A 22376-nucleotide genomic window follows, 5' to 3' on the forward strand; every position below is an offset into this window, starting at 1 on the left:
TTTGTCCAATGTTAGAAAAATAAGATATTCAAAAGGAGACGCCTCTCTAGTGTCTATTGGTGACAGCTATTTTTTACTGATACATTAAAGAAAAATAATTCATAGGTGCCATGTATAAATTGAAGACTCAAGACTTGGATGAGTTGAATGCAAATTAGGGCATACGCAACAAAAAAGAAACAAACCCAAAAATTACTAAACCACTATTCTATTACAACCCAACACTGATGATTAAAGCACCCTACGTTTTGTGCACTATGCATATTTAGACATAATCCCTTGTGTCTGAGCCCCCCAAATGTCAAATCAGTAATCCACAAAAAACACAAATACCAAAATCCTGTGCAGCTTCGCCAATGTCAAATCTTTATTGAGATAGTGTCTCACAGCAATACATAGCAAGTTGAAATCCTAACGAGAATAACATATCAACAACATTTAATCCCGAAACTTTAATTGTCATGGTAGCTCTACAGTAAATAAATGCAAATAGTGATCAAACACCCCACTTGACGGAATCATCTGCACCGCATCAGATGCGAAGCTGCTGGTGTTTTAAGGCATTTTTTAATCCTACATTATTTATTCTATGGCAAACTATTGATCCTTGCGTTGGACATTTTGACACACTGTTTGGAATGTCATGCCATGACCCGGTGCTGCATGTGCATTATTTTTGGCAGTGTTGCAGTAGTGGTATATTTAGACACCCTTGACATTTTATTTGGTTTGCAGTGTGGTTTTAAAAGCTTTTGTTACTCAGGAATGCAGCAAACATACATTTACATGTGCTAGTGACATTTTTCTTCCAAAGTCCTTTTAGGATAGGCCACTGCATAGCAATACAAATACACACTACAGTACTAACATATTGATCGTTCCCAAGCCACGAATATAACAAGCCATTCCAGAACATTCTGTTGTACAATCGCATTGTGTGAGTGCAGCTTGTCAGGGCGAGGTCTGCCGTGGCGAGTAGCACAAGACTAACATTGCTGTGTTTAAACTGGCTGCAAGCAAGCGAAAAAAGTGAGCTACAAGCAGCTCACTAACAGGTTTCTACCGGTGAGGTCGAACTACAACAGACGTTTTATCCAGTCATGGCCAAAGTGTGAAAGCGAGAGGTCGCATTTGAAACAATCTGGTGCTTTTCGGCTGTAAATCGGCTGTATTTTAACTGCCAATGATAGGGTGGGTCTTCAGGTTGAATGATATGGATTGTGGACTCAAAATGGGTTTTCATAGTCGTTGTCAGAAAGTGTGGGAAATGTCAGCTTTTTGTGCTTAAGTATTAACAATTTCCTGTGCGTTATTCTTCGTTAAGTTATCAAATGGTTATCGTTTTTATACAATACATCACCGCATTTTTTTCAAAATGTATTCTCTTGAAGGGGAAATCAACCCAATCAATATGTTGTACTGTATGTGCCGCCACTAATGTATACACGGCATTCTGATTAATATTGTGCTTGTGGAATATGAGTTAATCAGCTAAATCTACCCGTTTTAATCCATCTCAGGGGGCAGCCATTTTGTCACTTGCTCAAAATGACATCACAGTCCCTGAGGGCTCAGGTAACGACCAATCACGGCTCAGATTCAGAAAACAGTTGAGTCATGATTGGTCGTTATCTGAGCCCTGAGCAACTGTGATGTCATTTTCAGTTGACAACAAGTGACAAAATGGCCGCCCCCTGAGATGGATAAAAAGGGGCGGATTTTGTTGCTTAACTCATATTACACAAACACACTATTAATCCGAATACCATGTTTAGACTAGTGGGGCTGCATAGCGCATATTATTGTAAATAATTTTTTTGGGTTGACTTCCCCCTAAAGCTTATATTCTATTAGGTAACTAACACTATCTGCAGTGTATGGTCAATGGCAGAAAAGGGCAGCATGGGCCAACCCTCAAATCCAGTCATTGTGCTGAATGAGCAATAAAGGCAGAGGATGACATCTACATACGCCATGCAAGTTAAGCTCGCTTTACACACAATTATTTTTTGCTCATCAAATATTACAACTGCTGTACTAATATATTTATTCAAGAAGTAAGAAAGGGCAGTGTTCCATTGAGGATGTCCACCCTCATGTGCTGCTCTCATGCATGCACAATTAATGCACCAACATTGATTTAAAAATTTGTGCAAGTTGATTTTTTTTCTTTTTCTCTTGATTTTGAGTTAATTAAGCAACATTACAAGTTAGTCATTTGGGCCAACCATGCATTAACTCTGGATGGCTTCTTGTAATTGTGTGTGCTTTCTTGCTACAACCTATCATCTATAGAAGTTGAATTGAGTATATAGGTGACGTGTTGAAAGGATTTGTCCTTTAAGTGTGCACTGTGGTTGCACACACATTTTTTTCTTGTATTTGTGGAAGTGGTGTTTGACCAGTCGTGATCTATTGTGTGCATCTGTATGATGCAAGTGTGAACAAGCAGTTGAGTACTGTACTGGATAAGACCACATGTTCTAGCATGTGCCGCCTAAAAGCTTGTTCTTCTCGGTGAGTGAATGATAAACACAAAAAAGAGAACTAAGTGGTCTTGAATAGAGTGACTGAGAGAATGGAGTTAAGGTATGATGCTTTCATTTGGGGAATGTGCGTTATTTAAGCAGGACTTAGAGCAACATGAAATAAACCTCTACATCTCAAACTCTATCTGCAAATCCAACACAATATGTTGATGAGAAGGCAAACTAGCATCTTAGGTCCCTGTGATGTAAAAGACACTGGGTTTGTTATAGTATGGAAAATGCTACAAGAAGGAGGGAGGGGTTTGCAAGACAAATAAGGTTTAGTGGTCTAACAGGCTTACTCTAGGCTCCTAGTTTTTCTGATTGGTGGAGTTATCACCGGCATCTTGCTGCTTCTCCACCTTTTTAGTGGTGACCACTGTCTCCTCATAAACCTCGTGTGTGGCCTTGCTCCCTGCCTTGCTCTGCGGTTGGCTCTCATCCTTGCTCTTGGAGCTCTTGCCAGAGCTGGTGTAGAAGCGGGACTGGTAGTTGTAGCTCTGTCCGCCGCCTGAAGTTATGGATGGGCTAGGATAGGAGATCCCTGTGCCTATGCGGGTCTCCTCACCTTCCAGCAGCTTCCTACAGATGATAATAATGAGAAGGGCTTAATAAGAAAACTGAAAATGACAACAAATATATATTTTTTTGTTTTACCCCAATTTAACACTAACTGATATTAAACCAACATTTTACTATCATCAATTCAGTATTAATGTCATGTATCAGTAGTTGTAAGTTACTGCCTGAACAAAAATATTACCAAAACAAAATTCTAATTATTGATAAAGAGAAAAAAATAATTTGGGCCCCAATACTGACCCCTGGGGTACACCAGATGCCAAGGAAACATGTTGAGTACAAATGACTTAGCTTCACAAAATGTATTCTGTCAGTCAACTTCTAAAACAAAAAAATGGCAGCAAATTGTGGTCTGGTGTGGCGTTTTTTTTTTAATGGAACATATTTTATATGTCCTACCTATATGCTGCTATCTCAATATCAAGAGCCATCTTGACATTCAGCAGATCTTGGTACTCCCTCAAGTGACGAGCCATCTCACTTTTAGTGGCCCTCAGCTCATTCTCCAGCTCTGCTATGCCATCCTGTAAAAAAAAGATGTATTAACAGGCTGCCTGTTAAATAATTCAATCATATCAGAGGCAACAGACATCTTAAAGGACATGCAATGCTGTGATAAGAATCATTTCTTTGCCAGCATTCTGGAACCTTTCATTGCATTTTGTGCAAAGTTTTTTGTGTTTTCATGTTTATTAACTGGTCATGTACCGCAACTGTCTGTACAGTAAAAGCTGAACGCATTTGAGTAAAATGCCACTCAAAGAAAAGCATATTTTGCAAGCTGATGACAGAGACCATAAGGACGTGGGCGTTGTCAGTCGCAGATGCTGAGCCGAGAAGTCCCAGTGGAAATTCAGAACCACGGACAGAGCTCGTAGCCCACAGCCCTTTGTTTCTTTTTTTTAATTTTAATTTTAATTTTTTAACTGATAAACCCAAATAATTGTACATGAAATGAGAAGATACATTGTAAATAAGATTTTATTACCTGGTAGTTTCCAATCTCCACGCCGTGTCTGTCCTCCATCTCCCTGAGCTGCTTTTCCAGGGACTCATTAGTGCCTCTCAGACTCTCAATTTCGATGGTCTTGGACTGCAGTTGCCTCCTAAACTCGCTCATTTCCTCCCTGCTGGCGCGGATGGCATCATTGCTGCGGGTGGCCTGCTCAGAGAGGTCGGCGAACTTTGTCTTGTACCACTCCTCGGCCGACTGCAGGTTCTTGGAGGCCATTGACTCGTACTGGCCTCGAATTTCCTTGAGGGCGGAGGTCAGGTCCGGCTTGGCGACCTCCATCTCCACGGAGACCTGAGCAGCCTGGATCATATCCGTGAGTTCGGCCACCTCCTCATCGTGCACCTTCCTCAGGAAGTTGATTTCATCCAGGAGAGATTCCACCTTCTTCTCAAGATCTAGGCGCACCATGGTGGCATCTTCCACATCCTTCTTGAAAGCTTTGAGAGTAGCCTCTGCCTCCTCCCGGGCACGAAACTCTTCTTCATATTTCCCCCTGAGCTTCTGGAGGTCATCGTCAATGCTATCTCTCTCGATGAGGAGCTGGGACTTCTCCCCGTTGAGCTCATCCAGCTGGGAGCGCAGTTCGCGGATCTCCTGCTGGTACAGCTCGGCGAGGCGGGATGGTTCCGCCTGCTTCTGGCGCAGGGCGACCAGCTCCGTCTCCAGCACTTTATTATGCTGCTCCAAGTTGCGCACTTTCTCAATGAACATGGCAAAGCGGTCATTGAGACCCTGCATTTGCTCCTTTTCATTAGTGCGTACAATTTTAAATTCATTATTGAGGGCGCTGCTCTGAGCCAGGTCGAAGGTCTCCAGAGGCATGGACGAGTAAGAGCGTCCGGACTTTCGGGCGTATGCGCCCGCGGATGAAAGGTTGCTCCGGGATGCGGAGGAGGCTCGGTAACCTCCCCGCGAAGATACGCTCATGGCTGTTCGAGATGGAGAGGATGCATAGCGGGGAGATTCCCCGAACATCCTTCGGTAGGAAGAAGAGGAGAAGACTTCAGATCCGTAGCTCATCGTGCCTTGAATGGAGTAAGAAGCGCATAAGGGCGCGTCTCCGTTTTTATAGGCGGGGGCAGCGGGATCGTTAATGAAGACGCATTGTTAATAGCGCCAAATGCTGGTCAGGACAAGACAGTGAAATAACAATTTTAAAAAAACAAACACACAAATTACATTGATATTTTTATTTAATTCGTTTTTATAGCCACACCTTGACGACAAATTCACAGCTATGACTAATATAAATGCCTTTTTTTTTTGTTAGATGCATGTTATTTGGAGACAAAGGACGGTTTACAGTTTACAGTAGACGATACATGATTTAAAAAAAAAACTGAATTGTATATTTATCTCTATAACGGCGAGAACTTGCATATACCCACATCCGGCCCATGAGGCTACTGTCTTCAAGTCCAAAAGTGATCCCTCGAAACATAGTTTAAATTTTTTGTTATTCCAATGAACAAACTCTGCATTCTGCATGCAATTTAAATTCGTTTTAAAATGTGTGAAAGACAAACACTTTTTATTAAAATTGTTTTGTGTCTTTCCCAACTGCACTTCAGCATTCAAAAATATGACTTTGCTGCCCTCTGTTGGAAAGACAAAGTGCTGGGTAATTGCTGACATCCATGAGAGACAATAAATTATGCAATTGTTGAGCTGCTGCTGCACCCATCTCGATACTAGCAGGGCGGGATGGGCAAAGTACGGCCTGCATCACTCATTAATCCAGCCCACCGAGGATTTACATTTACATTCAGTATTCATCTTATTACATAATTTGTTATTATTTGTATATAGAATGCATTAGTAAAATAAACAACGTTAAAAATGCATTACTAGTATTTTATTTAACTTTTTTTTTAATGTCATCTTCAAATAGCCTAGATCCAGTTGTTAATAGAAGTTTGTCACAGCCAAAAGTCAAGTGCAAAACATTGTACAAATGACTGGATATCTGATGACTCTGTGTTCACAATCAATACTTCACACAGAATGTTATACACAAGGCTAAACTTTAGGTGAATAAGCAATGACAAGAAGCGGCTTTGGATCAGGGGTAGAGCCAGTTGTCCAGTAACCGGGAGGTCTGCTGTTCGATTCACACTTCACACACATTACGTGCAGTGTTACTCAAACTGGTGTATGGACAGTGCGGATGTTTGGTGGTGGTCAGAAGGGCCATAGGTGCACAGTGGCAGTCAAGCTTCCGTCAGTCTGCTCCAGGGCAGCTGTGGCTACTGAGTTTACCACCACCAGAGTGATGAATACAGTGGTTCATTGCTACTTTGCTGTTCATTTATCACAGAATTTGTATTTAGGTTCGAAATTCATACATTACGGGGTTTACCTTGGGTTCTATTTTGCAGTTTTAAAAAAATATATATTTTTTATTTTTTAGAGATTATTGTGAAGTTTACCAAATTGTGATACAGAAGATTCTGGCTTAAAGCCAGCAATAAGGAAAAACTATTGAACAGTAGTGAATACAGAGTGATTGATGATTTTAATACACTATGCTTCTTGATACTTTGGACTGGTATTTGCCTGACATATGGTTGCCAGTCAATTTTGTCATCTATTGTCACCTCTAAGAATGTGATTTCAGTAACTCTGTCAATGTTCACCCGATCACCCCATCTGATTGGATCTGTGATTTTTAAAAATATTTATTTATTTATTTGGTGTATTTATGTATTTATTTTTACAACTCCCAAACAAAATTATTTTTGTTTAACCCAAATGTAATGCAAATGTCAATTTATATTAAACCATCATTTTACTTTTATTAATTCAATATGAATGTCATGTATTAGGAGTTGTACATTGCTGCGTAGTATCGTCTGCAAATCAAATCAATTTTAACGCATACATAAATTATTGATAGACTAGAGGGAAAAATGGGCCTCAACACTGACCCCTGCGGGACACCCGAAGTAAACATGCTGAGTACAAATCACTTAGCTTCACAAACTGTCTTCCGTTAGTCAAATAAATAACTTCGACAGGAACGATCTCGTCCACACAGAAAGGTTTGATTTGAAAAACGAACCTCAGAACTGTGAGGCAAATTTGCTAAACACTAGACCTATTATATTGTTGCTACATTCGGTACTATTGTTATTTATTAGTTGTAAAGACGCCTTTGCCAAGATGACAAGTGACCCCGCCTCCTCTTGAAAGACAGAATGTGATCCCTCCCTCTCAATATGCCTTCCTCTTGCTGGCAGCAGAGAGAGAGAGGGACAGAGACAGAATCGCCACCGAGCCGTCAACTGAAGAGAGAAAATCTACTGCTTGGCCTCACGGTGCACAAATCCGTGGTCTGACTTCATCTTTCTCCGTAGATAAACAACCTTTCTCATACTTTCACGCTGCTCAAGGCGCATGCTCAGACCGAGTGGCGGTGCAGTTGTTTGACACAGGATATATCAGTGGTGAGTACAGTAATGATAATAAGAGCTAACTTAAACCCGGTGAAACCTGCCACGACCCTTATTGGCTGATGTTGTTATTCCGTCTAGATAATGTGTTATTAGGCTTGCCTAATACATCCTCGGCTACTGGTTTCATCAATGTCGAACAAGGAGAGCTTAGCGGACTGTTAGCTAGTTTCGCAAATAACGAGATGATTGGTAGTCAAGCGATTATGTTTTTCTTGTTAGCCGAGTTCATTCCACTCCGGCCGTCAGTGCAGTTCATAAATGATCTTTTATGTTGCACAACATCGGCAGTCGGTTTTCAGGGGTACAGTACGCTGTCGTAGCGCATATCAACGGCGCTATATTGTACAGGTGCTACAAAGCCTGTTTGCGTTAGTGCGGGCTTGTCGTCTGCAATGCTCTGACATACTGATTCTTCCTAAACCTGAGCTCCCATCTGACACCAGCGAACCCTGGTCAGAGTATAAACTCAGGTGTCCTGAGTGCATTGGCTAAAAATGACGGCAGCCCGGTTGTTGTTTGGAGTTGTTCACATACATGCTGATGCACAGCAAACGTCTGCGTAAAAATGTGAAAGAAAACCCCCCAACTAAAAGCAAATGTTGATGTGTGCCGCTCCGTAATTGTGTCTCATCTGCCGTGTGCTGACACTCGCGCAAGAAAGCTGACTTAAGCGATTGTGCTATGCAGTCCCTCTCCTCCATATTCCAGAACAAACAACTTACTAATTGCTATCAACAAGGCAAAGCCCAAAGGCTCACAAATGTTCATGCAATTAAGAGTTTCCAACCTAGCTACTCTTGCAGGTCTTTAGTACATGTTTGAGTTGGCACAGATGTTCATTTCTGTCAAAAATGGAGAACAGCATTTGGATGCCTTATGTCGGACAAGCATACCGTGTCTACAGTGCCTCTTTGATGGACTAGTTAAGAGTACAGAACATGTGGAACATGTCTTAAATAATGGGAGGTATGTGGAAAGATCCCTAACCTTGCCTGCAAGATGAATTCTTGCGGTATTTGTGAGTTCACAAACCTCAGAGAATCCATCTTGATTGAACCACCAATCACTAAGCAAGATTGTGTTGTGCGGCTGTGATGAAAACAAGAAGCGCAGAGGCCGTGGGAAACAAACAAACAAACCTAACATTGACAAATGCATGGACGCTGCAATTCATTATGTTCTCGCAGAATTACTCACCATTTCGTTGTTGAATGAAGAACAGCAAGAGGCGCTTCATGCATTTTTACCTGGGAAAGATGTTTGTGTTTTTTTCTTAAGCTATGACAACAACAATGACAACATTTTCATCCGCTGCCGTAATTGGTCAGAACAAAAGTTTGCGCAATTTGCCGCATTGCCCAATCAGCTTGAAATATTATACCGAATGTCCCACCTTTCTCGACCAAATCACACTGGAGATTGATCGTGTGAATCACTCAAAGGAGTTCAGATTATCAATCTGGCTCTTGCCAGGTTACAAGATAAGAAAAATATCTATTTTCTTTGAAAAATATAATTTGAATTTCAACATATGTACACAATAAGTATGCCTAAGTAAAAACATTTGGAGGGTAATTAAATCACACAACACTATAACTTCTGTTTTTGTAAAACAAAATGTAAATCATTCTCCAGAATCGGAATCGGTTTTATTGCCATGTAAGTGAATAAATTTCACATTACTAGGAATTTGTCTCGGTGACTGGTGCAGACATAAGACATAAACGGGTAACATTAAAATGACATAATATAAACATTAAAATAAAGATTAAAAAAATATATAAAAAAGATAAAACAAATGCGTAATATTAAACTTAATTTTCAAATGTTGACATTATTTTTACTTCACCATCCATCCATCCATTTTCTTAACAGCAAGGGTCACGGGCTCTTACTTCACCTTCAACACAAAAATAAATATTTTTTTTAGGGGTGTCCTGAGACAACTTCTTGACTGCCGATACAATATCGATATCAATCCCTTGCGATATCAGCAGGAATGTTACGTGCTTTCATTAATTTTTTTTTGCATGAACTGTTTGAAGAGACTTGAGCATGTGATGCTATTCAAGCAAAGTCAGCAACAGTAGGTACGAGACAATATGACCCATTTATTCCAAACATTTAGATTACATGAATTGGATGAATAGAATAATAATAACTAAAAATGCACTGCATTTCAATAAAATAAATATAAAATTAATTAAAGGACCCTAAGAAATAACCCTAATAAAGCAGGGTTTGAAATGGATTGCTTGTATATTAGCGCTAATATCGAAGATTTTGGATGTAAAACGATATAATCTGATTTTGGCTGATAGCAGACCGATATCCGAATCAGGACACCCCATTTAAAAAAACAAACGTTTTATTATTGCTAATTTCAAATTTGCAGGTCTGTGACAAATCTCTTGTGCAAAGATTTGTTTTAAAGTTATGCAACTATTATTTTGTTTTAAATTAGATAAAGTGGACACACAGAAAGACATACTTAAGACATGAACACACACACACACACATGCACCTGCGTTTGTAGAGTAAATATAAGGTATAGTTTAATATAGGGGTGTTAGAAAAAATCGATTCGGCAAAATATCGCGATATTACAGCGCACAATTCTCAAATCGATTCGATATGCGGCCAAATCGATTTTTAAACATAATTTTTTTTATGGGAATATTCAACAAAACATCTTACCTAGTTAGGATTTACACATTAAGCATGGAAGAATGTTATATTAATGGAACATTAAGCCTTAATATTTTATTTCAGTGCTGTTCAAACCTGAAACAGACTGCAACCTGTTTGTTAAATGCAGTGGCTCAATTATAAGCCTGAATTTTCAGATAAATACATTTTAATACAAATCTTACAGTGTACATGTACAAGTTTACTGCTTAGTATTTTCTAAATTTGGGTAAAAAAAAATCTCAATAATCAATTTATAGATTTGTATCGGAATAAATCGGTATCGAATAGAATCGGCAAGTACTAGGCAATTCACACCCCTAGTTTAATATAAATGTCTAATCAGCATCCATGCATCTTAATGCCATTACGGAGACAAAAAGTCAGCTTAGTACTGTAGATTTTAAATTGTTAATATTAATACATGTCTTGCCGTTGAGTAGCTAATTGGTTGATTTGTTTGCATACGTTGTCAGAAATAACATTGGCAAGGTTAGAGATTCTTACCTCACATGGGTGGCGAGTCATACCTTTTATAGTTTTACATATTGAAAAAAAAAAGTAGTATTTTTTGTTCAAGCTACCGGTAATTGATTACCCTTTACAAGACAAGACCCGTTTGAGGACACACCAGGCCGTCCTGTTTGTTTTTAGTGTTAACAACTTCTCAAGTATCTTCTATGTGCTGTGATTTAATCAACTTTTATATTCATGCTAACACAGTCTGCGAAGAACACATTCAAGTAATAAACTGTGATTCCCCAGTCAATCAGTGCGCTTCATTGAAGGTGACAGAACTCATCTTCACCCAAAGATCAGTCTTGATCTACATGTTTCTCGTCCTCTTCTGAGACCAAACTCAAGACCTCTCTGTGTTCAGAGGGAACTCTTCCTCTCATCCCTCTTGTCTCTTTAGAAGAGTCAGCACGAGCGGGAGTCTCGTCCTCGTCTAAGAACTGCATGACTGCTTCTTGTGAGGTCAAACCTTGCTTCATGCCAGCCGGCTTGTAGTCTTGAAAACATGCACGTGAATAAATTTGCTCAGCACGTAGATATCCAATGCAAACAAGAGAAAAGCAGAAAAGGTTTACTACTAGTAAAAAAAAAAAAAAAATGAACAGGATGAGCCGGGTAGCCTTTTAACCGTGAATTCGGAAAGTGTTATGTTCTTGTATTCCACATCTTCATGCAGCTTAAAGAAGTGTTCCTTTAGTTTTTCTAGACAGCTAGTAGCTCCCATCACACAACTAAAACAACCACCGCTGTTTTCTCAAGATGGAACCCAGCGGAAGCAAATACAATGAAAACAGCAGAAGCCCCATAATTGAACCCTGTGGAACACCATTTCATTCCGTCGTACATGTGAATTAATATTGCACGTATTCATCGGACCACTTTCTTTTTGTGGTTGACATCGTTGAAGTATGAAGGGATTACAATAATATATGTACCATCACTACAGCCACAAGTCGACTACTGAGCGCACCAAATTCTCTGCAGCACAGATTGGCCAAGCAATGTAGCGTGATCATCTGCAGTCAATGGTGGCCAAAGCGGGGGTGTATCATTATGAATCATTTGAGTCGGTAGTGTTTCTTGACCTCCGCCGACCCCTTAAGACTGATTCACTGTACCGCTAGGGTTTGATTGAACCTAGGTTAAGAGCCACTGAACTGAACTACCTGTGGACTGTGGGGAAAAAAAAGGTAGCATGAAAATGTTCCTCAAGTTTAAAGGCAGTTGGACTAAGGAAATATGTGCATTGGATTTAGGTCATATTATATAACTGGAGTGAACAAGTTTATTTTTTATTTTATTATTCAAATGTTTCAGGATTTGTATGTAACTGAAGCTTTCATGTCAAAATAGAAAGGGACTTTGAATGAACCTTGAATTGAGTTGTATAAAATTGCCTGTAGAGTTGAAAAGTTTTATGATCCGACAGTGAATTTGCTGTCTTTGTTCAGGTTCCCACAGTGGTCTGTGTGTGCAAGGTAACCATGAAGTACAGACACGGGGCTTGTCTCATTTCTCTTAACTTGTCTCCTCAGACACCGGAAGACTAAAGATGACCACTTCATGGAGTGATAGACTGCAAAATTATGCGGACCTGCCCGCCAACATGGACAGAATAACAATGAAAAAATACAGACGAGAGCCCTACCATAGGTAAGAAACTTCTTTCTCCGCTACCCACGGTTCTGTCTAGCATGCGCTTTGCCTAGAATGTTGACACAATATTCCTGGCTTGAAGGTGTTCTCTTGAGTAAATCTTGTTTTAACGCTCTAGTGTCAAAGTGAAGACCCAGGGGCCAGATCCAGACACTTAACGCGACTCACTAAAGCAATTCATGTTGGCGTCATGTTTCTTGCTAAATAGGGTTGTTCTTTTCGTGCACTTGATCACTTTTTACTGATCTTAAAAGCATTTCTTTTCCACCAAATCCCTTCTTAACATAAAGTGAATAGTAGTTACATTATTAAACTAGGAAAATTCCCGCGGAAATTTTGAATGGGACTGCTGACTCTTTGGTAATGAGCTGAACAGTTTAAAATTTAAACCACTGGAATCGCTCAAGAAATGTGGAAGTTAACCATAATCAACATCAACTAAAAGTATCTCACTGTCCCTGAAAATGTATTTTAAAAAATGTAAATGAGCTGAACATTTTAAAATTTAAATGACTGGAATCGGTCAAGAAATGTGGAAGTTAACCATAATCTAAAAATATGTCACTGTCACTTTAAGAGCACATACATTTTTGACTTGGAGACGTCACGCGCCCCACATTCCATTGAGATCGCATGAGAGAAGCACCCCTTGTACAAAAGCCTCTCACGACTTAACGGTTGAAGATACAGATTCAAGAAATGGCTCGTTAGAACGGCAAGGTTTTGGGGAACACGAGCATGTTCTCATTTTCTTAATCGGATAAAAAATGACCAAATGAGAGCAGGTTGAAAACTTATGATTTATCAGAAATGGAGAGAGGAAGGCGCCTGAAATTAACATGTACAAGACAGGCGAATTAGTCCGACTTCTCTTGCTTAAGGTGAAAATAAAGGTACTAAATGACACCTTAGTCAAATAAAAGTTAGTTTGTCTGAAAGAAGACACTCGTGACTACAAAATGTGAGAATTTGACGTCTAGTGACAAAAGATCGTTGCCATGGTGACGAGTTGAAGTGACGTCACGCACCCACATTGCATTGAGATAGAATGAGAGAAGCACCCCTTCAACAAAAGCCTCTCGCGACTTAACGGTTGAAGATACAGATTCAAGAAAGGGCTCGTTAGAACGGCAAGGGTTTGGGGAACACGAGCATGTTCTCATTTTTTTAATCGGATGAAAAATGACCAAATGAGAGCAGGTTGAAAACTTATGATTTATTCGAAATGAAGAGGAAGAAGTCGCCCAAATTAACATGGGAGAGATAGGCGAGAGAGTCCAACTTCTACTCGCTTAAAGGGAAAATAAAGGTACTAAATGACACCTTAACCAAATAAAAGTTAGTTTGTCTGAAAGAAGACACTCGTGACTACAAAATGTGAGAATTTGACGTCTAGTGACAAAAGATTGTGGCAGTGGTGACGAGTTGAAGTGAAATTTTTTCTAATACATTATTTGGTTCCCGGCACTGGATGGCTAATTAGCCAACAGAGTGTGTGAGAAAGCTAATTCAGCCACTGTCTTTGAACCCGAACAGGGGGGGGGGGCTTTCATTCCTTAAAAAAGATTTCGACACTGAGCTAAAGATGGGACAAATTCCTACAAAATGAGCTAAAATTCGTATCGGTCGGATAACGTATGCGCGCGCAGCGTGTCTTGGAAAAAGGTGCTTGAAGTGTGATTTTTTCCCATTCATTCCCAATGGGGAGTTAATTTGGGAGTTTTTTGGGAATAGCGTCGCCAAGGTAACTGGGAATTCTTAGAAAAATAATAACGCAGCGAGTCAGATCGAGCCGCATCGTTTGATACCTCATTTGTGCCGGTGCGATGTACGGTACGGGCCGCATTTTAGCGGAAAAATCGCTGGAATAATATATAATAATAATAATATTAACAACAAAAATAAACCACTGTCCTAGGTAGAATAACAATATGTGCCTGCTTGCTTCGCAAGCAGTCCCATAATTACTTTTTTTTTTTTTTTTATCTTTAATTAAATTGAGTGCTCACAATATATGTCGAGGCACATATAAAAATAATACGGCGCTGTGATTAAATCCATAAAAGAGAAAGAGCATTTCCTTTTTTGAACCTCCTCTTTTGAGTCATTTGGACCAGCAGTTAAGTCACATAATTACATAGAATGTCAAACTCAGTATGAGAGTTTTTTTCTTTTACAAACTTTATTAGTTACTGCGCATCATGAGTTGATTCAGCATTGCAGCATTTACATTGAATAGTCAGTAAATGGTGCAATGGAGTTGAGTTAACTTGTTGGTTCAGAAAATGGATGGATGGATGTTGAGCAGGTTTGGCTAGCGTTAATGTCATGGATTGTGTTCCTTGGGTGTGGTTTTATTGTTTTTGTTGTTATATAAAACTCTATCGTAGCTACATGACATACTTTTGAGGTCATGACTGCCTGCTTCAATTTAGCATATTGACTTGATGCTTATGCAAAGCTGCAAACTGTTACAAATTGGCCGTATTTTGGTATGGAAATCACTCAACGCTAACTCGTTGTGTTAGGACCGTATCATGGATTGTTATGGATATTTACAAATATTCACAAGGGTGATGACACAAAAGTGAAGCTTCAATGGTATTATGTCCAATAATGTAAAGACAAAACATGTGTGCAACCACAGCTTTATTCGTCATAGAATAACAAACGGCATGACATTCTAAGCACTAATGTACTTTTTGTGGTTGGTTTACAAAGTTGATTCACTATGGGAGACTCTTGTCACATAAATAAACACAGCTTTGTTGACTCAAAACATACTGGAGACACGCTGGTCTCGATTGGAACATCCATCGGCTTTATGAACCTTTCCCATAGGTGACAACAAATTCTATGAAATGCTCACATGTGCGTAGTGTCCTACGTGAGATTATAAGGTGTCGAGTTAAAGTCATCAAGTTGGATGAATCATCTCGTAATTTAAAAGGCAGTGACCTTTATTTCGTAAAACTGATCGTAGACATGATTGAAAGCAAAGATAAGCAGTAAAGAAAATTAATGGATGGATATTTGTTATTGGGTTGACTTTTTAAAATTCATACAAAACTATTTTACTGTATCTTAAGACTAGAGTTGGGCCCAAAAGATAATTTGTTGAGGTCGTGCCTATTCTGATATTTGTCAGAATAAAATTCCAATAATTGACTAACCTGATGATTAATTAAAAAAATAAAATAAAATAAAATTTAGTAATAAATAAAATAACTTATTTTTTCGTCCTGCTTATGACAATAAATATATAAATTACAATGCTGTGTCCTTTACATATGTTTTAAAATGTATTTTTTCACTTCACTATTTTTATGTTTTTAATTTATATTATTATTATTATTATTATTATTATTAGTAGTAGTAGTAGTAGTAGTAGTAGTGATGCACGATAATATCGGTGGCAGATAATTATCGGCAATTATCGACCAATTTGACGTCAAACAGATAAACCAGATAATAAAGAAATCAGCTGATAATAATAGACTTGCAGCGTTGGTCCATCTGTTGTGATTGTGGCTCAAGTTGTGTCTCCCCAAAATGTTGCCCTCGTAGTTTTGTGTTGCATTTTTAAAGCATGACTGTTTTGTTTTGACAAATTCAAAATGACTTACTGGTTGTCTTTGAAGCAGAGATATCAATAAAATTCAGCTTCATGGTGTGTTACACAATGTTTCGATGTGTTTGTACTTATAGTAGGACTCGAAAGTATATTTGTATTCAAGTTAATTTCGCAAACAATTATCGGCTTACTTATCGGTTATCAGCATCGGCACAAATATTGGTTTTAGTTCGGTTGAAAATTGCATTATCGTGCATCCCTAATTAATATATACGTGGAAAATTATTATTACTATAAATATTATTGTTATTATTATTTTGTAATGTGTTTGTAAAAAATAAAAATACATAAAAAAAACCTGACCAAAATTAGCCCAAAATAAATAAAATTTAGCTAAAGTTGGCCAATTAGATCAACTGGACGATTAATCCCTAGTTAAGAATGCTAAAAATGTTAAAACATTGCCTTTAACAGTCAATAAATGCCTTATGATGTCAGCTATTTGAATTGATTGATTAATTAATAATTGCTATTAATATTATTATTATTAATAATAATATAATTGTTTTTAAATACAACTGACTACAATAGTCTGTGTTGTGAGGGCAAGTACAGTATATCCTCCACGACCCCTTCCACTATTTGAGAGTAGCATTGATGATTTGAGTGTTGCTTGTTTGGTTCTGCCCAACTTGTGACTGTTCTGGATGTCTTTGAAGGCCCATAAATGTCATGCCACAGAACAACAACTGCACACAACAACAGAGAATGACGTAGAATAGCCACAATCATTTTTGCAACAAGTCAGAAAACGTCTGAATGGTAAGAAAGCAACGAGAGAGGGGGTGGGGGGTGGGGGGGGTGGCGGTTATGTAGAGAGGGTGGAGTGGGGGGTTTATTGTTTGCGGGTCCTGTGGTGGCCCGCTGGAGCAGGTCGGAGAGTCAAAGTGAGGATTAATTTGACATAGAATGCATCGCTACTTCTCTCCTGAACAAGCATCGAAATGGAAGCTTGTTCACTACGGAACTGCTTCAAGGTATTTACTATCTATTTGGATGAGCAGTGTGAGACGACAAATGAATCCAATTTTAATCCAATTTTAAGCCATTCTCTACCTTTTTTATTTGCCTCTTGACACTTGGCATTCTTTTTGCTGATTTGTGTCTTATTTCGACAAGAATGAGATAGTAATGTGTGCGAAAACGTAAATGATGTATTCTGAATTTTTACGATTAAAAAGAAAAATCTCCTCTAAATGAATAGATGAAGTGTTTACATCGGCATTGGTCTCAAATTTGGGGGCATTCGTGTGCTGCAATTAACGATGTGTATCATAAAAGTTCTGTGTAAATGATGTCTATAACGATGGACACTGTGCACCCACGGACTGATTTACGAGGTAGGACAGTAGAGCTCCTGGACGATTGTCACAAAGTCTTAGTGGTAAACCATCGCTCGAAATAGTAGCGGACCGTCACAAATCACCAGACAGAGAGGGAGTTTCTATTTATTGATGGAAATGGAAACTACCTCAGATTTCAGAGGTGTTTTTTGTTATGTAATGTAGGGTTAAAATTGAATATGAATGCTAACAAAAGACCTAATGTTCCTTTAACAACAATAGCATGGCATTTTCATTTACAATACATTTAATATTTAAAAAAAAAAATGTACGATGATTATAATTGTTTTTCTTTTTCTGACAGCGGTTATGATTTCAGTCCGTGTGATCACTTACAAACATTTAGGCATATACAATAGAGATAGACAGATTATCGGCCGGACCGATGATTGTTGCGGATATTCAGCATTTTGACAAATATCGGCATCTGCCTTTTTGAAGAATCATTCGGCTGATGGATCAATATAAAACCGTGTTAACTTCAGGCAAATATTGATTGAAATTTTCAGTTATATCTATAAGACAATCCAATTTCTGTTCCCCCCCCTTTTTTTTTAACTCATTTGTTCCCAAAAATGCATAAAAACGTTCTGTTTTAAATATAGCCATGGTCCCCAAAACGTATTTATTCGTTTTTTATATATATATATTTTTATGCTAGAGTATACAGAAGGCTTTGATGCAGCCTCTGATCTGAAGAGGTCGTTTTAAGCAATGGTAGATATTGCAAAAAACGCACAGCAGGTTGCAGAAGATTATAAGAGATCAACCAGGGCCATGTTGCAAAAAAAGCTATTTTCCCCAACAGATTTATGAATTATGATGAAATTTAGCTATATTCTAATGCTAATTGCTGCAAAACGGAAACAAATACAAATATACTTTTTTTTCCTGATGAAAGAAGAGACTCTAATCTTTCTTTTGGTAGGGTCCATGTTTTTATAGCAATAGAAAGAACACAACATTTTGTGGGCCTTGCAAAATCAGTCAAAATCCAGTAAAACAGCCGGGAGTGAAGGGGATTGACAATAAGGAGCTATTTAGTTTTTTATTACATTTTTAAGACATGCTAAATGACCTTGGGAGGTCCCTGAATTTTTTTGTTAAAATTTGAAAACAAAGATGCCTTTTGCCCAAGAATAAAAATAAACACTCCAATATTTTGCAAATCGAAAAAGTTGTTCAATAAACATATTCTTAAAAAAATTCAACAAAGTTAAGAGTTGTAGTCTGTATTTTATTTTATTTTTTTATGCCAATATTTTCACTTTTATTTAAACTGAACATAGGCTCCAAATATCGGTTATCGGCCTCCTTGACCATTAAGTATCGGTATCAGCCCTGAAAAAAAACCATATCAGTCTATCCCTAATATACGTACAGTGTTGTGAGCAACATATTATCCAGTTATCATTTTCAGTTTAATTGTAATGTTTGAATATAAGTGCTTGAAAATGTGTAAGCGTCTCTTCTGCTGCACCCAACAGCATTTCTATGCTTGATGAAATCTACATTATTTTCTTATTGTGCTCTAAAAAAAAAAACTCACTTCCCTCTGTAAGATTCCTCTTGACAACTGTTGGTTTTTGCTGATGTAGATGTCAAATGCATGACTTTTAACTCTTTCACTGCCATGGACGTTAAAAGACGTCAAGTAAAAACCTACGGAGGGCCGCCAATGACGTTAAAAGACGTCATCCAATTATTATTATTATTTTTTTGAAACGGGTGGAGGAAAGCCTTGGCCAGCTTTGGTGAAAGTTTCAAGCAGATCTAGTTAGCCTAATGACTATTTTTGGCCCCTAGATGGCAGCAATGACTCTCTTTTGACAAGATTGGGTAGGCGTCAGTAGAAGACGTGAGGCGGAGCTAGAGGAGGACAATGGCTGGGGAAGGGAAGAGAACATGGCGACCGGTTGCAAGCAGCTCACGCTGGAGCAGTTTTTTTCAAAAAAGAAAAGCATCGACCAACGCTAAAGAGCACATTGATGACGACGATGATCATCATCGATGATGATGATGGTGACTCCGAGGTTGGAAGCATTGACGCGGCAGTAGAAGACGTGAGGCGGAGCTAGATGGCTGAAGAAGCGAACAATGGCGACCGGTTGCAAGCAGCTCACACTTGGGAATTTTTTTCAAAGACGAAAGGAATCGACCAACGCTGACGCGGCGGCTATGACGACGTCATAAAGGTTCACCGGCTAGCGATGCTAACACCGGAAAACGCGCAGCACAACCAAGCACGCTCAGGCGGACGTTCAATCGGACGACGAAGAGTGCCCCGAGTACAATGCATATTCATCGGAGGAGTGTGTACACTCTGCTACTTCCTATTACCCGGAAAAAAAGTCCATCAAGAAAGTGTAACGTCTGCACGCGAAACGGACAATCGAAGTGAAACTACTCTGTTGTGCAAATCCTGCTCCCTCTCCTTGCACGTAGGGCAGTGTTACAAAAAGAAAAACTGTATTTGAAACATCCACATAATTGTAAATAGTACCACAGTTGCACACATTTGTAAATCTAAAAACACTTTTTCATTGTTGGTGGTGGTGTATTACAGAAGTAAAGCACTATTTAGGTGTTTGTGGCATCATTCATGGACAAAAAGAAGTGTAGAATTCACTAGAGTGCATGAAATAACATCGTTTCACAAAAAGCTCTTTTTCTCCGCTTTTTGTTTCAAAACAGAGCATTTCGGTGAAACTAACCATTTTCTATTGTTGATTACTGAAGAACGGAATAAAGTAGAAACAAACTTTTTTTTCTGATGAAAGATGAGAGTTCAATCTTTCATTTGGTAGTATGTGTGTTTCCATAGTCCAAACACAACATTTTCTGTGGACCTTGAAAGATCAGTCAAAATGCTTAAATCGGCTGGCACTGGCGACATCCCGTTTTTGAAAACGTCTGGCAGTCAAAGAGTTAATGTATGAAGGTTTTTAAGGGTGCAATGAAAACCAATTTGAATCAGAAAATTAGTTTTGATTGTAGTCGTTTCACTTTAAAATGAACTGTCCTTGAATCTTATCGTGCCTCACGGATCGTCTTTCATTGGAGAGATACACACCGGCCCTTGCTATTACCTCCATTAAAGTGAGTATGTAATATGATGAGCGATTTTTGTGACCTTTTCTCATTGTATGGCACATCCCCATGCTCTGAATGTCGGAGTCACATAATGGGCAGTTTGACATGATTAGCCTCTTGTGGCTACACAATACATCCACTGTGGCCTGGCTGGCAGCCTGGCTTGTGGAAGGTTTATTCTCAAGTAAACACTTTTCACCCAAGAATGCTATTTGCCATTATGACTGAGAATTGCTGTTATTGTTTGAGATTGCCGGTAACATATACTTTGGTGTGTTTTCTCTAGAGTGTTTGTCAACAGAAGCTTGGCAATGGAGAAGATTAAGTGCTTTGGCTTTGATATGGATTACACTTTGGCAGGTACGTACACTTCACCCAACACCTAAACAAAACAACTAGTAGAGTAAATAGTTCCACATTGGGGCATAAAGTTAACATGGTTACTTTGCAGATCTTTTGTTTACATTGTTTCTATGAGTGAGCAGCAAACATGTTATGAACGTTCCACATAACTTCCTGGTACACAGGATTGTTTGCATACTTTTCCAGCTGACTAGTAACTGGTCCAAAATTATCCTGCCATGTTGTTCTATGACTCAGGCCCACTTTCTAAGCCACGCTTCCAAAAATAACCAAATGACTTTGTTAAGTAGGTCACGTGTGTTTGTGAAGTTCTTGAATGATGACTGCTTTGAGAAGAGGAATCACTCATAGCCCCCGCTCTCAATTTGCAGTTCCATCTCAGCGTAGAGTGCAAGTCGCTCAGCTGTTGACATGACTCTTTTTATGGGGGCTCATAACTAAGTGTCAATGTTTGCGATCACGTATCCATGGAGGGGCTGTCAGTTTTTGACCCCGGAGTGTATACTGTATTTCATGTATGCATGTAAAGGTGTTATTACATAGTTATTACGTAATGCTTTCATTGTTGGGGTAGTGTGGTGTCTTCGTGGTTAGTCTAGTTTGGGTTTCAAAAACTGGGTTGGCCCTTCTAATTAATTAATTAATTAGATTAATTAATTCAAATTAATTAATTCAATACTCAAAATTGTCAATAGTCTGAATGCTTCTTTGTTTGGGCTGGACAATCCATCAAAATTTAATCGTGATTTCTATTTTGGCTTCTCACAGTCTTTAAAATGTTGTAACGGAAGGAAAACGATGAATGTGTAGAACGACTGGTGCGTTTCCAAGTTGCCGACGTTGTGAAAGCAACCTGAATGCACCATGTTGCTTGCGTTGCAAGTAGTGTTAATTTTGTTAACGAAAACTAAATAAAAATATTTTCATCAACACACAATTTTCACCGTACGAAAACTAGACTAGACTAGACTAAACCTCCATTAATAAACAATAATTGGGACTAAATAAGTATGCATTTTTGTCGACGAAAATGTAGCTTATTCAATAAAGACTGGACTCAAATCTATGGACATTTTAGTTCACGAACAAAGACAAATTATATTTTTGTAAAATCCTGTCTGCTAATCTGTCACTAACACACAGTGACACACCCCCCCCCCCCCTTTCAAATCTGCCGCTAGCAAGTGCAAAGTAACATTAATGCAACAGCTTCAAACAATGTTGATCCGACCGCTAACTAATGCTAGCTAACTTACTAGCTTGTAGCATGGAGTCATAATAGCCACTTGTTGATATAGTGTAATCGTGTATGAAGTTGTTTTAAATAAAAAAGATGAGAGAAAATTGTATGATAAGTCATTTTAGAACAGATGGAAATGTTCAATATTATCTGCTGACAAAAAAAATTAAAATGGTAAAATGATTCGACTAAAAGTTTTGACAGTTTCTGTTGACTAAACTAAGATGAATAAAATTACGTTTTCTTGAACTAAAAAACACACT

The 22376-nt window shown here is 38.6% G+C and overlaps 2 protein-coding genes across 2 annotated transcripts in view; one reads left to right on the forward strand and one right to left on the reverse strand.

Annotated features, from left to right (window-relative positions):
- Window positions 1–338: 338 nt before the first annotated feature.
- inab (internexin neuronal intermediate filament protein, alpha b) lies at window positions 339–5175 on the reverse strand. The gene is made up of 3 exons (XM_077571707.1): window positions 4099–5175; window positions 3510–3634; window positions 339–3110 (listed from the first exon to the last, which is right to left on the reverse strand). Exons 1-3 carry the CDS (start codon window positions 5143–5145, stop codon window positions 2840–2842), a joined length of 1443 nt encoding a protein of 480 aa, XP_077427833.1. The 5' UTR covers window positions 5146–5175; the 3' UTR covers window positions 339–2839.
- Window positions 5176–7333: 2158 nt separating this feature from the next.
- The window catches only part of nt5c2b (5'-nucleotidase, cytosolic IIb), a 33231-nt gene continuing 18188 nt past the window's right edge, over window positions 7334–22376 (forward strand). The window contains exons 1-3 of the mRNA XM_077570790.1: window positions 7334–7571; window positions 12320–12437; window positions 20797–20870. Of these exons, the coding sequence (XP_077426916.1) occupies window positions 12337–12437; window positions 20797–20870 (175 nt within the window). The 5' untranslated portion in view covers window positions 7334–7571; window positions 12320–12336. The remainder of the gene's footprint in view (window positions 7572–12319; window positions 12438–20796; window positions 20871–22376) is intronic.

The sequence above is a fragment of the Vanacampus margaritifer genome, chromosome 7 (genome assembly GCF_051991255.1).
Source record: "Vanacampus margaritifer isolate UIUO_Vmar chromosome 7, RoL_Vmar_1.0, whole genome shotgun sequence".
Taxonomy (NCBI): domain Eukaryota; kingdom Metazoa; phylum Chordata; class Actinopteri; order Syngnathiformes; family Syngnathidae; genus Vanacampus; species Vanacampus margaritifer.

Excerpts from the sequence above, each read along its gene's own strand:
- inab (XM_077571707.1), bottom strand. The coding sequence starts at position 5,145 with ATGAGCTACGGATCTGAAGTCTTCTCCTCTTCTTCCTACCGAAGGATG. Across the intron at positions 3,635-4,098 it reads TGGAGATTGGAAACTACCAG|GATGGCATAGCAGAGCTGGA; the intron begins GTAATAAAATCT and ends TTTTTTTTACAG. Across the intron at positions 3,111-3,509 it reads ATTGAGATAGCAGCATATAG|GAAGCTGCTGGAAGGTGAGG; the intron begins GTAGGACATATA and ends TATCATCTGTAG.